The sequence below is a fragment of the Nycticebus coucang genome, chromosome 10 (assembly GCF_027406575.1).
Source record: "Nycticebus coucang isolate mNycCou1 chromosome 10, mNycCou1.pri, whole genome shotgun sequence".
Classification (NCBI taxonomy): domain Eukaryota; kingdom Metazoa; phylum Chordata; class Mammalia; order Primates; family Lorisidae; genus Nycticebus; species Nycticebus coucang.
The window spans coordinates 109,933,736-109,950,086 of NC_069789.1; the positions used below are offsets into that span (position 1 = coordinate 109,933,736).

The following is a 16,351-nucleotide window of genomic DNA, read 5'->3' on the forward strand; positions in this document are numbered from 1 at the left end:
TGCCACAATGCCTGGCTATTTATTTTTTTAGAGCTAGAGTCTTGCTCAGGCTACCATCAAACTCGTGAGCCTCCCAAGTGCTTACAGGGTGAGCCACCGCACACAGTCCTCAATTTTTTTGTCTATCAGGCATCCTCAAACTGCGGTCCACGGGCCACATGAAGCGGTGTGAATTGTATTTGTTCCCGTTTTGTTTTTTACTTCAAAATAAGATATGTGCAGTGTGCATAGGAATTTGTTCATAGCTTTTTTTTTTTTTTAAACTATAGTCCGGCCTTCTAACGGTCTGAGGGACAGTGAATTGGCCCCCTGTTTAAAAAGCTTGAGGACGCCTGGTCTATATAATCTGGGATGATGTGAGCTCCAAAAGGATGGTGTTGGCTTATGGTCATGAGTTGTTTTTTGAGACATTCTCTGTTGCCCTGGCTAAATAGCCATGGCCTGAGTCTAGCTCACAGCAACCTCAGACTCCTGGGTTCAGGTGGTCCTCATGCCTCAGCCTTCTGAGTAACAGTACAAGCAATGCCAAGCCTGGCTGTTTTTTTTTATTTTTTTATTTTTAGTAGAGATGGGGTCTCATGCTTCTTCAGGCTCCTTAGGTAAAGCAATCCCCCTACCTTGTTGGGATTATAGGTAGGGGCACCATGCCTGGCCGATCCCTGTCTTAATGTTTTCTGTTCTTTTAGGTTCTGTCTGGTCTTCTATCCTTACGGTTTACACCTAAAGTTCTGTAACAATTCAGTTTTCCCTGCCGTTGGTGTGCTTAAGGAACGTCATCCTTCCCTTCACCTGGTGGGTGTTGAAGCTGGAATCCACGTCCTTCCCTGACTCTGTTAGGTTTCTGGAAATAGCTTCTAGGAGTCTCCAAGCCATAACCTCCTTATTTCTCAAACCACTCAACTTTGGCATTGAATCTTTCGACTTTCCTGAAATTGCTTTTCTCTGATCCTAATTGAAAAACACAACCGGCATGTTCCTCCTCTCTTCCTTGGTTCGCTATTCTCCCTCCTAAGGTGTTTCCTCAAAGTTACTAGTCAACACTGAAAAAACAGTAACAGCAAAAGATCCTCCATGACGCAAACTCAAACAGTCGTTGGAGCTTCTAGTACATCTCTGTAGGAGGTGGTGGTTTTGCTGAATTTGACTCACCACTGTATGGCTTCACTATTTTTGCTGGTTTAGTTCTTATTTTGTTCCTACTTAGTGTGAGCATTTTTACATAGCACATTTCATGATTAGCCTGTGCTAATCCATTGTGATTGGAAACAGTTTGCAAAATCAGTCCTCTAATGGGATTTATTTTCCCCCATGTATTTACAAAAACGGTCCCATTCCATCTTAGGAATCATCTTTTTGCCCGTTAAAGCACCTGAGGATGCAAGGATTTTTTTTTTTTTTTTTTGAGACAGAGTCTCACTTTATCACCCTCAGTATAGTGCCATGGACTCACAGCTCACAGCAACCTCAAACTCTTAGGCTCCAGTCATCCTCTGGCCCCAGCCTCCTGAGTAGCTGGGACTATAGGCTTGCCAATAGGCTTGTCTCTGTTTTTTAGAGACAGCTCAGTCTTAGGCTGGTCTTGTCTCCAGGGAGAACCTCCCAGCTTGGCCTCCCCAAGTGCTAGGATTATAGGCAACAGCCACTGCACATGGCCAATGTAAGTATGTTTTAAAGAAATCAGATTGTTTGGCTGAGGCAATGTTCGGTGTTTGAGAGAACAGGTGCTTGAATCAAACTTAATAGTACTCTTGCCTTCTAGACCTTAGTCGACCTGTGCTTCTACTCAATGTGGAAAAATTAACTAGACATTGTTGGTGGGTCCCTATAGTCCCAGCTATTCGGGAGACTGAGGCAAGAGAATTGCTTGAAGCCAGTAGTTTGAGGGTGTTGTGAACTACAACACTGCAACACTCTACCCTGTGTGATCTCGGGCCTTTCCCTACACTTGTGGTCCTCGAGCTTCAGCATTTAATCATAATCATCACCTAGAAGGTTAAGTGAACTACAACGCTGCAACACTCTACCCTGTGTGATCTCAGACCTTTCCCTACACCTGTGGTCCTCGAGCTTCAGCATTTAATCATAATCATCACCTAGAAGGTTAAGACAGATTTCTGTGCCCATCTGTTGGTGCTTAGAACACACCAGCCCCAAATAGAACTGCAAAGGGCCAGAATGTCTTAAGAGGCCTTGATTCCAAAAGGATTTGGGTCTCATAGTCTGGTGGGGCTGAGAGCGATGTGCTTGTGGTCTTCACAGGCTTGTGTCCTCTCACTGATGTTAGTGGGGACGGCCTCTAGGAAAACTGAAGAACCAGGTGCTGATGCTAAATGTTTTTAATTGACAAAAACTATCTCAACAGGGCACGAAGTGGTGTTGGTGTACAATAAATAGAATGATTGGATCAAGGTAACATGGTTATTGCTTCATGTACCTACTTTCTTGCAGTGAAAACTTTTGAAATTGTAGCATTTTTTTTTTTTTTTTTTTTGAGATAGACTCGAGCTGTTGCCCTGGGTAGAATGCCATGGTGTGATAGCTCACAGCAACCTGCAACTCTAGAGTGCAAGTGATCCCTTGCCTCAGTTCTTTTTTTAGTAAAGATGGGGGTCTCTCTCTTTGCTCAGGCTGGTCTCAAACCTGTGAGCTCAAGCTATCTACCTGCTTGGCTTCCCAGAGTGCTAAGATTACAGGTGTGAGCCACTGAGCCCAGCCTACTTGTAGCTTTTTTTTTTTTTTTTTTTTGGTTGAGACAGAGTTCTCACTATGTTGCTCTCAGTGCTGTGGTGTCACAGCTCACAGCAACCTCAAACTCCTGGACTCAAGCAATTCTCTCACCTCAGCCTCTCGAGTAGCTGGGATTATAGGCGCCTGCCACAACACCTGGCTGTTTTTTTGTTTTAGCAGGCACTGGGCTGGGTTCAAACCCACCAACTCTGGTGCATGTGGCTGCCACCCTACCCACAGAGCTACGGGGAGAACCCCTTTATAGAATACATCAAGTAACAATTTGAAAGTACACAACACACTAAGTAGCAATTTGTAAGTATACCATATACTAAATAGCAGTTAAGTATATAATATACTAAGTAGCAATTTGTTAGTATGGAATACACTAGCAATTTGAGTACAATACACTATTTTTTTTTTTTTTTTTTTTTTTTTTTTTTTTTGAGACAGTCTCACTCTGTTGACCTGGGTAGAGTGCCCTGGCATCATCATAGTTCACAGCAACCTCTTGGGCTCAAGCAATCATCTTGCCTCAGATGCCCAGCTAATTTTTTTCTGTTTTTAGTAGAGGTCTCACTGCTGCTCAGGTTAGTCTTGAACTTCTGAGCTCAAGCCATCCACCCACTTCAGACTCTAAAAATGCTAGGATTAGAGGAGTCACTGTGTCCAGCTACGATACACTGTTAAGTATAATCACTTTGCTGGCAACAGATTTCCAAAGCTTACTCCTATCTGGATTTTGTGTTCTTGACCAACATTTCGCCAATCCTCCACCCCTCATCTCCAGCTCTGGTAACCACCATTCTATTTCTTGTTGCTATGACTTTGGGTTCACATGTGAGGGTCCACATGTAAGTGAGATTATGCAATATATTTTTGTTCCTGGTTTATTTCCCTTAATATAAACTTCTCTAATATCCACATTGTCTCAAATAAGATTTCCTTTTTTATATGGTTGAGTAATATTCCACTGTGTGTATATGCTACATTTTCTTTTGTTGGACACTTAAGTTGGTTGCATATCTTGGTTACTGTGAATAGTGTTGCTCTTAATATTTGTCTCAAAAACAAAGCAAAACAAATCAGTCTGTTGAATGAGGCTAGAGTGCCATGGCCTCATAGCTCACAACAACATCAAACTACTTAACTCATCCTCCTGCCTTAGCCTCTCAAGTAGCTAGGATTATAGGCATGGGCTGTGATCCCTAGCTCGTTTTTCTATTTTTAGTAGAGAAGGGGTCCCACTCTTGCTCAGGCTGCTCTTGAACTCCCGAGCTCAAGCAATCCTGCCTCAGCCTTGAGCAATTCTGGGATTACACGTGTGAGCCACTGAGCCTGGCCAGAGATGATCATACAGTTTTTGTCCTTGATTCTGTTATCACACTGACTTTTTTTTGTATGTTGAACCATCCTTTTGTCTGATGGGTAGATCCCACTTCGTGATTAACTTTAGTGTGCTGTTGAATTTGGCTTGCCAGTATTTTAAGGTTTTTTTTTTTTTTTTGGTACCTATGTCTGCTTCTGGCTATGGCCTTTTGTAGTGTCTGTCCTTGCCTGACTTTGGTATCAGGTAGTGCTGGCCTTCTAAAATGATTGGCTATACGCTGTCCCTTTTAATTTGGGGGGACGAATTTGAGAGGGATCTTAGTTCTATTTTTTATTTTATTTACTTTTCTGAGGTAGTCTCACTCTGTTACCCTGGGTAGAGTGCTGTCGCATCATAGCTCACAGCAACTTCAAACTCGTGGGTTTGATAATCCTCTTGCCCCAGCTTCCAGAGTAGCTGGGACTATAGGCGCCTGCCACAGTGCCTACCTAATTTTTCTATTTTTAGTAGAGATGGGGTCTTGCTCTTGTTCAGGCCGGTCTTTTTGAGCTCCAGCAATCTACTTGCCTCGGCCTTTCAGAGTGCTGGGATTCCAGGTGTCAGACACTGCTTGGCCTGATCTGATCTTAGTTTTTAAAAAATGTTCAGTAGAAATCAGCATTAAAGCTCTCGAGTCCTGGGCTTTTTGGCTCTGTTCACATTTTCTAGTTACTATTTTTTTATTTTTTGAGACAGTCTCACTATGTCGCTCTCTGTAGAGTATTGTGGCATCACAGCTCACAGCGATCTCAAACTCTTGGGCTTAAGCCATTCTCTTGCCTCAGCCTCCCGAATAGCTGGGACTACAGGCACCTGGGACAACACCCAGCTATTTTCTTGTTGCATTTGTCATTGTTTAGGTGGCCTGGACTGGGCTGGAACCCGCCAGCCTTGGTGCATGTGGCTGGTGCCGTAACCATTGTGCTATGGGCACTGAGCCAATATATTTTCTAGTTCTTAATTCAGTCCATATGACTTAGTACCAATGGGGCAATGAGAACAGGTCTGTTTGTTCTTGGCACATACATGGAATAAACTGTTTCATTTAAGGATGTGAGTTCATTATTTCTCTCCTCTGCCCAGTTCTTCTGTCTAAGCCTTGGGGGCACTATGATGTCTGCAGGCAGAGTTTAGCCTGAAGACTGGAGCCAGTGAATGAGGGTAAATTGAGGTTCAAATCTCTATTAAATGATCATCCCCTACAAGGTGAACTAAGAATAACCCTGTGGTCTGAGGTGGAAGAGGCCAACGGCAAGGAATTGGCAGAAGTTCTCATTGACAGGTCCCCCCATATACTGGATAGAGGATTGTGGTGAACATCTCAGAAAAGATGAATCTCACAGATTTGTCGAAGATGGCAAAGGGTCAGATCCCAGGTGAGTGGAACCCAGCATGTCAGTCAATTGTAAGAAGGAAGAGTCCTTAGGGTTTTTTTTTTTTTTTTTGAGACATCAGGAATGTTATTGCAACTCCTAATATTCTGTCCTCTGAATACCTTCTAGGTACCTATGTGGGCAGGTGGTGAGGACCAGCCTGATCTGTGGACTGCGTGTTGCTATTTCTCACCTGCAGCTGAGGGGCTACCATCGATTCACAATTGGCCCCTTTTAACATATTTCTAGTTTCTGTATCAGTTATGTTATTGTCAATCTTTTCTATAGAACTATTGCCTATTTGTCAAAATCTACTAGGTCCTAACCGTCTGACAGTCTCTTCATGTTCTATTTGTCCTGCTTCATGTCTTTTTTTTTTTTTTTTTTTTTTTTTGTAGAGACAGAGTCTCACTCCATGGCCCTCGGTAGAGTGCCATGGCATCACACAGCTCACAGCAACCTCCAACTCCTGGGCCCAAGTGATTGTCTTGCCTCAGCCTCCCGGGTAGCTGGGACCACAGGCGCCCGCCACAACGCCCAGCCATTTTTTGGTTGCAGTTCAGCCGGGGCCGGGTCTGAACCCGCCACCCTCTGTACATGGGGCCGGCGCCCATGTCTCTTATTAAATTTTTGTTTTGTTTTGTTTTGGAGATGGTCTCTGTTACCAGGGCTGGAGAGCTATGGTCAGCCTAGTTCACAGCAACTCCTGGTTCAAGTGATTCTCCTGTCCCAGCCCCCTGAGTATCTGGGCACCCACCACCATGTCCAGCTAATTTTTCTATTTTTAGTAGAGATGGGGTCTTGCTTTTGCTCACGCTGGTCTCAAACTCCTGAGCTCAAGTGATCCTCCCACCTTGGCCTCCCAGAGTGCTAGGATTATAGGTATGAGCCACCATACCCAGTCATGAGTTCAACTCTCGTACATCAAAAACTGATCATGAAATATGCCCTTCTCTCTGTATGTTAACCCTTCCTGGATTTTTTTTTTTTTTTTTTTTACCAGTTCATAGCAATATTGACTAGTAAATGTGAATGATAACCCACAAGGCTGGCTTTGTCTCAGGTGCAAGTGTGTCTGTTCTGAATTGTGTGTGAATTCCTTCATAATGCTAAAGGAATGGACCACGTGACCTGCAATAGTGGCCAATTTCAGTACTTACCACTACAATTCTAATGCAGTGGGGGCTTAAGTGTTGGGATGCAGTGATCTGAATGTGTGTCCCCCAAATTCAGGTGTTGAAACTTAATCACCAATGCGACAGTATTGTGAGGTAGACCCTTCAGGGTTGGAGCCTTTGTATGATCACCTACCTTATAAAAGAGGTGGAAGTGAACATACTTCTGCCTGTCTGTGATGCTGAGGACACAGCAACAGGTGCCATCTTGGAAGCAGAGAACAGCCCTCACCAGACACCAAATCTGGTGCTTTGATCTTAGACCTTCCAGTTTACAGAACAGTGAGAAAGTTCTTTTCCTTTAAAACCCACCCAATCTCTTTTTTTTCCCACCCAATCTCATTGTTCTAGCAACAGAAACAGACTGAGACCCCAAAGCTGACCTTAAGATGCTGAACCCTCTTGGATGTCCTCCTGGTGTGTATTCTTGGAATACTGCTCTAATAAGCCTCACTTTTCTTCTTTTCAGAGTATACGTGGATGTCCAGAACATTTAAAAAATACCTGGAAGAGAAAGAAAAATTAGAAAAAAGAGAAATGGGTTTGTAGAAAAATCATCAGATGTTGGAGTGCGATAAGTGACAGGCAAACCTTTTGACTTCCCCAGCCCCTCAAGTTATAACTTTCTCTCTAGACCACTTTCTTCTGTTGTGTATAGTATCCAGTTACATCACGGACAACATGGTTCTGTTTTGTGTGGGAATTTGAGATCCATAGACAAGACCGAGGCAATTATTTCACAGAATAAAGTAGTGATAACTGGGTTTGGGAATGACTAATTTGAGCTGACCCTGTGCACAGTCTGGGTCTAGAGTAGGGTTTTTCTTTTTTCTTTTTTTTTTTTTTTAAGGACATCTTAGTGTGTTGCCTATGCTAGAGTACAATGGCATAAACCTAGTTCACAGTAGCCTCAAACTCCTGGGTGCAAGCCATCCTCCTGCTTCAGCCTCCCGAGTAGCTAGGACTACAGGTGTCCACCACAATGTCTGGCTAGTTTTTCTATTTTTAGTAGAGATTGGGGTGGGGGGGTCTTACTCTTGGGTCAGGCTGGTTTGGAACTCCTGAGCTCAAGCAGTCCACCCGCCTCAGTGTCCCAGAGTGCTGGGATTACAGATATGAGCCCAGAGTAGTGCTTTTCAACTTAACCACTGTTAGCATTTTGGGCTGGCCTCTACCCACTACCTGCTCATAAGACCCATCTAATTGTGATCATTGGAGATGTCTCCAGACACTGTTGAATGTACCCTGAAGCAAAAATCACCCACAGAGAATCACTTGTTTGACTAATTCCCTTTCAAATTATTGTGGTGGTAGTTTAATCAAGTGACTTCACCATCAAATATTGGTACCCTCTGTCAGAACAGGCTGGGCATGGTGGCATGAGCCTGTAGTCCCAGCTACTCTGGGATGCTAAGGTGGGAAGATCACTTGAGCCCATGAGTTGTATGCCATGACCATGCCTATCAGTAACTACTGTACTCCAGCCTGGGCAACATAGCAGGATCTCAAAAAACAAAACAAAAAAAAAAACCTTTGAAAATATGGTAGAACAGGGCTTGAAAAACCATGACCCAAGAGTGAAACCTGGATCACGCCCATTCTTGTATTGGAACACAGCCATGCTCCTTTGTCCATGCCAGTGATTTTTTTTTTTTTTTTTTTTTTTTTTTTGGCAGTTTTTGGCCAGGGATAGGTTTGAACTCGCCACCTCTGGCATATGGGGCCAGTGCCCTACCCCTTTGAGCCACAGGCGCCGCCTTTTTTTTTTTTTTTTTTTTTTTTTTGAGACCTCCTCAAGCTGTCACCCGTGGTAGAGTGCTATGGTGTCACAGCTCATAGCAACCCCAAACTCTTAGCTTAAGCGCTTCTCTTGCTTCAGCCTCCTAAGTAGCTGGGACTACAGGCGCTTGCCACAATGCCCGGCTATCTATGCCAGTGATTTTTTTTTTTTTTTTTTTTTTTTAACCAGTATGCTGAGGCACACTGGTCCACGAGACGATCTTAGCTGTGCTGGGAAATTTTTTAAGATTATTATTTTTGAAAGATGTTCAAAGCACAGTAAGTATATTCCTTTTTTAACTTTTTTTGATGAATGTAATTTCAGTGTGCTGAGGAAGTTTAACCATACATTCGAGAGTGCCGTGAGATAAAGGTTGAAAAACATTTTTTCTATGCTTTCTGTGGCTGCTTTCAGAATGTGGTGATAGTTTGGTAATAGGGACTCTGGTCCACAGATCCTCAGATATTTATTTGGCCTTTTGCAAAACTTTGCCCCTATCTCATAATGGCGCTTATGTTATATCCCAACAGTAGACAGAAACAAAAGCAGACCCAGGAAAGTTATTTTTTGTTTTTTTTTAGGTGGGGTTTCCCAGCTTGGTCTTAGAACTTCTGGCCTCAAAAATCTTGCCTCAGCCTCCTAAGTAGCTGGGATGATGGGTATGAGCCATCATGCCCAGCTCAGCCTGTTAAATTCGGATTTGGTTAGTGAAGTGTTTAGGCAGTAAGACTACAAATGGGGAGTCTGGCATATTCCCTGGTTCAAGTTGTCAGAACAGAACGCCACTGGGTTCTGATAGCTTGAAGATGCTGTGAGGGTTAATCTGTTCTGAGGCTGCCTCCTTGTCCTCCAGATACCTGATTTCTTACCCTATCCTTGTAAGGATGTCAAAGTCCCACCCTTACAGCCTCATTTAATTTTTTTCGGGGGGGGGGGGAGGAAGGAGGTAGTCTTACTGTTACCCTGGTTATAGTGCCATGGTGTCAAAGCTCACAGTAACCTCAAATTCTTGGGCAATCTTCCTGCCTCAGTCTCCCAAGTAGCTGGTACTATAGGCACCTGCCACAATGCCCATTTTTAGTAGACATGGGGTCTTGCTCTTGTTCAGGCTAGTCTTAAACTCCTGAGCACTGAGCAATCCACCTGCTTCCACCTCCCAGATTGCTAGGATTATAGGCATGAGCTACCATGCCTGGCCTAATCTTATTTATTTTTTATTTATTTTTTCTGAGCAGTCTCAAGCTGTCACCCTGAGTAGAGTGCCATGGCGTTACAGCTCACAGCAACCTCAAACTCTTGGGCTTAAGCGATTTTCTTGCCTCAGCTTCCCAAGTATCTGGGACTATGGGCTCCCGCCATAAGAGCTATTTTTTGGTTGCAGTTGTTATTGTTTGGCAGGCCCAAGCTGGATTCAAACCTGCCAGCTCTGGTGTATGTGGCTGGCACCCTAGCTATTGAGCTACAGGTGCTGAGCCTAATCTTAATTTCTTAAAGCTCCAGTCACATAGTCAATTAGGGGTTAGGGCTTAAACATAACATTTTTCTTTCTTTTTTTTTTTTTTTTTTTTTTTTTTCAGTTTTTGGCCAGGGCTGGGTTTGAACCCACCACCTCCGGTGTATGGGGCTGGCACCCTACTCCTTTGAGCCACAGGTGCCTCCCTTAAACATAACATTTTTAAAGGACACAATTCAGTTCATAGTACCTGATTGATAGGTTGTCTTTCTCTATAAATAACTGGCATGTTTTCTTTCTTTTTTCTTTTTTTCTTTTCTTTCATCTTCCTTCCTTTCTTTCCTTCTCTCTCTTCCTCCCTCTTCTTCTTTCACAGAGATTCACTGTGTCACCCTCAGTAGAGTGCTGTGGCATCACAGCTCACAGCAACCTCAAACTCTTGGGCTTAAGCAATTCTTGCCTCAGCCTCCCAAGTAGCTGGGACTACAGGCACCCACCACAACACCCAGGTATTTTGTTGTAGTCATTGTCTGGCATTTCTGGGCTGAGTTCGAACCTGCCAGCCCTGGTGTATGTGGCTGGCAACCTGGCCACTGTGCCAAGCCCAAAATATTAAAAATTTTAACAAGACACTTAAATATATTCTAACTCATTAGTCACCTTTGTAAAATTTTCTAATGTGTTGTAAATAAAAGTACATTCAGCTACAGTTTTCCATTTCCCCTATATATGGTGACTTTCAGGACACTCTGCAATTATATATTTTTAATGGAATGACCATACAACCCCGTGGGGTATTTTTTTTTTTTTTTGGGGGGGGGGGAACATGTGTGTGCCTAGAAATACACCCAAATCGGTTACTTAAGCAAATTTGTGCATCACGATTCATCAGCACCTTTTACAGTGCCCAGAAGGTAGAAACAACCCATGTCCATGAGTGGAAAATGAATAATCAAAGTCTGATCTGTTTCTTACAGTGGGATGTTATCCATGCACAGAAAGCAACAAAGTGCTGAATGACCCTACAACAGGCATGAAGGTTAAACCTTACGCATTAGTCACAAGAGACCATATTTTTGGATTTCTTTTACTTGAAATATCCCAGATTCAGAGACAAAATGCAGATGAGTGGGTGCTGGAAGTTGGGGGAAGGTGGACATGGTAGTGATTGCTTAATGGTGTGGGGCATCTGTCTGGGGGTTACAGTGCATCATGAACACAATGCTACTGAATTATACACTTCAAAGCAGCTAAAATGGCAAAGCTTTATGTGGTTTTACTAAAGTAAAAATAGACTTGTGCTACTCAGGATGCTGAAGTGGGAGGATTGCTTGAGTCTAGAATTTGAATCCAGCCTGGGCAACATAGCAAGACCCTGTCTTTAACAAAACTATGTTTGAAGCTTTACCTACAAAGATATCTGATTTAGGAAATATAAATAACTCTGTGCATTAAGCTTACATCTGTATTTTACAGGCAGTGCCCAGGGGCGAGGAAAAATGGCAGAGTTAGAAGAGACAGACACAGAAGACGATTTGGATGTGGAAAATCCAGGTGAGTTAATACTGGGTCTGACGCTCTTCAGTGTGATGTCTTAGAGCTTGCAAGGCAAATCATCTTTGTGTGTTTTCCTTATTTCTTGTATTTTGCAAAGTATTTTTCAGATAAGTAGAATGACTGTCTTGACTGTATTGCATATCACTACAGGTAAAAAGGAGGAATGTGGAAATATAATGGAGATACTTCCTTTGCTCCAGAAAAATAAACTTCGACTGGTAGGCGGTGACGATTTCCTTGACAGTGTCATTCAGAGGAGCCGGAAGTTCATACCTTTCTTGCAGCCGAGAATTCTCCCACAACCCATTGCGCATACAGTGGTGCTGCACGGGCCTGCAGGTGTCGGGAAAAGTGCCCTGGCGAAGCAGCTGATCCTGGACTGGGTAGAGAACAACCTCAATCAGATGTTCAACTACGTCTTCTACTTGAAGTGCAAGGAGCTCAATCACGTGGGTGCGTGCAGCTTTGCAGAGCTGATCTTCAAGGACTGGCCCCAGTGTCTGGGTTGTGCGGCAGAAGTCTTTGCCCAGGCACAGAAGATCCTGTTCATCATCGATGGTTTTGAAGAGCTGAGAGTCCCCGCGGGGGCCCTGATCCATGATATCTGTGGCAACTGGCAGAGGGAGAAGCCAGTGCCCGTCCTCCTGGGCAGTCTGCTGAAGAGGAAGATGCTGCCCAAGGCCAGCCTGCTGGTCACCACGCGGCCCGAGGCCCTGCGGGAGCTCCGGCTCCTGGTGGAGCAGCCGCTCTTCATAGAGATGGAGGGGTTCCTGGAGCCAGACAGGAGAGCGTATTTCCTGAGACAATTCGGCGACCAGGACCGGGCCCTGCGCGCTCTGGACTTGATGAGGGGCAACGCGGCCCTGTTCCGCCTGGGCTCGGCCCCCGCCGTGTGCCACATCTTCTGTGCTTGTCTGAAGCTTCAGATGGAGAAGGGGGAGGACCCTGCCCCCACCTGCCTGACCACCACGTCGCTGTTCCTGCGTTTCCTCTGTGACCAGTTCACCCTGGCACCTGGCAGCTGCCCCAGCGAAAACCTGCGAGGGTCGCTGAGGGCTCTGTGTCTCCTGGCTGCCCAGGGCGTGTGGACACAGACGTCGGTGTTTGACGAGGAAGACCTTGGGAAGCTCGAGATGGAGGAGGAGGACCTCTGTCCTTTCCTGGACAAAGGTGTCCTCCAGAGGGACTGTGATGGCTGCTATTCCTTGATCCACCTCAGCGTCCAGCAGTTTCTTGCTGCCATGTATTACATTCTGGACAGTGAGGAGCAGGAAGAGGCGGAGTGCCACAGGGGGGACATCGGGGATGTGCAGAAGCTGTTCTCCAAGGAGGAGCGAGTGAGGAACCCCAGCCTGACCCAGGTGGGGTACTTCTTATTTGGCCTCTCAAATGAGAAGAGGGTTCAGGAGCTGGAGTCGACTTTTGGCTGCCGGATGTCCCAGCAGATCAAGGAGGAATTACTGAAATACAGAGCAAAGGTTGGTGAGAACAAGCCCTTCTCTAGGACGGACATGAAGGAACTTTTGTATTGCCTCTACGAGTCTCAGGACGAGGGGCTGGTGAGGGGCGCGATGGCCCCCTTCACTGAAGTTTCTCTCCACTGGATGAATACATTTGAAGTGATGTACTCTTCCTTCTGTCTCAAGCATTGTCAGAACCTGAAGAAACTCTCCCTGCAGATAGCAAGGGGGATATTTCTGGAGAATGACCCTGTGTCGCGTGAGCAGGCTCAACTTGAGAGGTCAGAGTTCAGTCTTAAGCTGCTAGTTCTGTCTTCAGCCTCATCCCATGCTCTGCTGGTCCCCTTGACTTCCTTTCTGCTTAACATTCAAGATATGAGGCAGTGTTGTAATCAGGACTGGGGTCTTTTTTGTTTTACCTTTTTAGTTTAAAAATGTTTTTAACTTTGTAACCCTTCATTAAAAGACAGGATCTGGCTCTTGAGTGCAGTGGTGGGATCAACTGCCAGCCTTGAACTGTCCTGGGCTCAAGTAATCCTCCTTCCTCAGCCTCTCAAGCCTGTGGGTCTACAGGCACACATCATGCCTGGCTCACTTTTATTGTGGAGATAGTCTCACTGTGTTGCCCAGGCTGGTCTTCAACTCCTGGCCTCCATTGATGCTCCTGCCTTGGCCTTCCAAAGTGTTTGGGTTATAGGAGTTAACTACGACATCCAGCCTAAGTTTTTTTTTTTTTTTTTTTTTTTTTTTTTACTTTTTTTTTTTGAATTTCTTTTTTCTTTCTTTTTTTTTTATTAAATCATAGCTGTGTACATTAATGCAATCGTGGGGCACCATGCACTGGTTTTATATACAATTTGAAATATTTTCATCAAACTGGTTAACATAGCCTTCCTGGCATTTTCTTAGTTATTGTGTTAAGACATTTATATTCTACGCTTAGTAAGTTTCACGTGTACCCTTGTAAGATGCACCATAGGTGTGATCCCACCAATTACCCTCCCTAGGACATGAATTTCTGACATGAAATTTTACCAAAGTATTTTTACTTTTTATTTTTTTAAAACAGTTTCTGTTGCCCTGGGTAGAGTGCCATGGCATCATACCTTATAGCAACCTCAACTCCTGGGCTTAAGCAATCCTCCAAGTAGCTGGGACTACAGGTGTGCACCTGTAGTTATTTTTTCAGTTTTTAGTAGAGATGGTCTCTCACTTGGCCAGGCTGATCTTGAACTACTGAGCTTAAGCAGTCTACCTACTTTGGCTAAGTTTTATTTTTTTATTTTATTTTTATTTGACCAAAATCCTATGTTTTGGAATCAAGCTAATAAATCACCCCACATTTTTTTTTTTTTAAATTTTTCTTTTATTGAGACAGAGTCTCACTTTGTGGCCCTCGGTAGAGTGCTGCGGCATCATAGCTCACAGCAACCTCCAACTCTTGGGCTTAACTTTCTTCTCAACCTTCCTAATGCTACGACCCTTTAATACAGTTCCTGTGGGTTGCAATCCACAGGTTGAGAACTGCTGGCTTAAGCAATTCTCTTGCCTCAGCCTCCCAAGTAGCTGGAACTATACAGGAAGAGCCAGCTTCTTAGCAAGTTTAAGTATGTGGTAGTGAAAACATTGTACTTAAGACTACTTAGATGTCCTTTTAATCCAGCACAAGTTCAAGGGATAACTTTCTCCAAACCAATATGACATAGGCAGATTCAAACATTGAAAACATGCTATTCACTTAGATTTATGATAAATGTCAAACTAAATAGTTCTTTGGTAGGGTTTTGGTCGTACAAAGTCCTAGTGATCCACAGAACACCATATATATTTTGTAATACACGGTCTTTTATTTATTTATTTATTTTTTTGAGACAATTTCACTTTGTCACCCTCTAGAGTGCTGTGGCCTCACAGCTCACAACAACCTCAAACTCTTGGGCTCAAGCCATTCTCTTGCCCCAACCTTCCAAGTAGCTAGGACTACAGGTGCCTGACACAATGCCAGCTAATTTTAAAGACAGGATCTTGCTCTGGCTCAGGTTGATCTCAAGTTCTAGGATTACAGGCATGAGCCACTGCGCCTGGCCACAATAAAAGTTCTTATTTGATTTTTCCCAGTTGGTCTCAGTGTGATCATCACTCTCTCTGTGTCTGGATGGACTTTTGCTCTGTGGTCAGCTCAAACAAGAATCTGAGCTCTCTGGACATGATGCAAAGCTTCCTGAGTGACTCCTCTGTGAGGATTCTTTGTGATCATATAACCCGGGTCTCCTGTCATCTGCAGAAAGTGGTGTAAGTAGAAGTTGATCTTGCATGGGACACTCCCCCCCCCCCCCCAACCCCAACCCCCAACTCCCCAAGCCTGACCAGGCTTCTTGGCATTTTTAACATGGGAGCCATATTTGAATGCCTGGCCAGGCCAACACTGGGTTCTCAGAATGCAAAGAAATGAAAGGAGTCCTATTTTAAACTAGTCTAGTGGGAAAATTCTATCAAGTCATTTTCAGGAGATTTTACCGAGAGATTAAAAGTTTGCGTTTGCTGTGGGGCGTATTTGAATTTCAGCCAGTAGGAAATGGAGGCATATGTCGGGGGGCTACCTGGAAGGGAAATATTTCAGCACTTTGTCAAATAGGCGAATAAGAGCATATTGGTAAGGCAATGGTGAACTCATGACCAGTGTTATGGGAATGGCATTGAGAAATGAGTGAAGCAGATGCAAACCCAGATGTGGCCTGGAAGCATCCTTTTAGTCATGTTTTCTCTTTATTTTACATTAAGGCTTTATTTTTAATTGTCACTTGTGGGGTATACAATGTCATAGGATATGTGTATGTCTGTGGAATGATTACATATATCCATTGCCTGACAATTATTTCTTTGTGCTGAGAGCATGTAAAATTTACTCTTAGCAATTTTGAAATACATGAGACAGTCTCTATCACCCCAGGGTAGAGTGTTATGATGTCATAGCTCACAGCAACCTCAAACTCCTGGGTGCAAGTAATCCTCCTGCCTCAGTCTCCCAAGTAGCTAAGACTATAGGTGCCCACCACAATGACTTATTTTTGGTATGGATGGGGTCTTACTCTTGCTCAGGCTGGTCTCGAGTCCTGAGCTCAGGTGATCCTCCTGCCTTGGCCTCTCAGTTGCTAGGATTATAGGCATGAGCCAGCATGCCTGGCCTGGTTGCCATATGGTACAACAAGTTACTAGAGTTTATTCCTCCTGTGTAACTTTGTGTACTTTGTTTTTATTTTATTTTTATTAAATCATAGCTGTGTACATTAATGCAGTCATGGGGTACAATGTGCTGGTTTTATATACAATTTGAAATATTTTCATCGAACATATTAACATCGAACAGGTTAACATAGCCTTCATGGCATTTTCTTATTGTGTTAAGACATTTATAGTCTACATTAGTAAATTTCACATGTACCCTTGTAAGATGCAC

The 16,351-nt window shown here is 44.0% G+C and overlaps 1 protein-coding gene across 1 annotated transcript in view; it reads left to right on the forward strand.

Annotated features, from left to right (window-relative positions):
* The window catches only part of LOC128596518 (NACHT, LRR and PYD domains-containing protein 7-like), a 41,033-nt gene that overhangs the window by 8,263 nt on the left and 16,419 nt on the right, over positions 1 to 16,351 (forward strand). Inside the window, 5 exon segments of the mRNA XM_053606117.1 lie at positions 5,245 to 5,401; positions 5,404 to 5,472; positions 11,354 to 11,431; positions 11,585 to 13,175; positions 15,073 to 15,186. Of these exon segments, the coding sequence (XP_053462092.1) occupies positions 5,245 to 5,401; positions 5,404 to 5,472; positions 11,354 to 11,431; positions 11,585 to 13,175; positions 15,073 to 15,186 (2,009 nt within the window).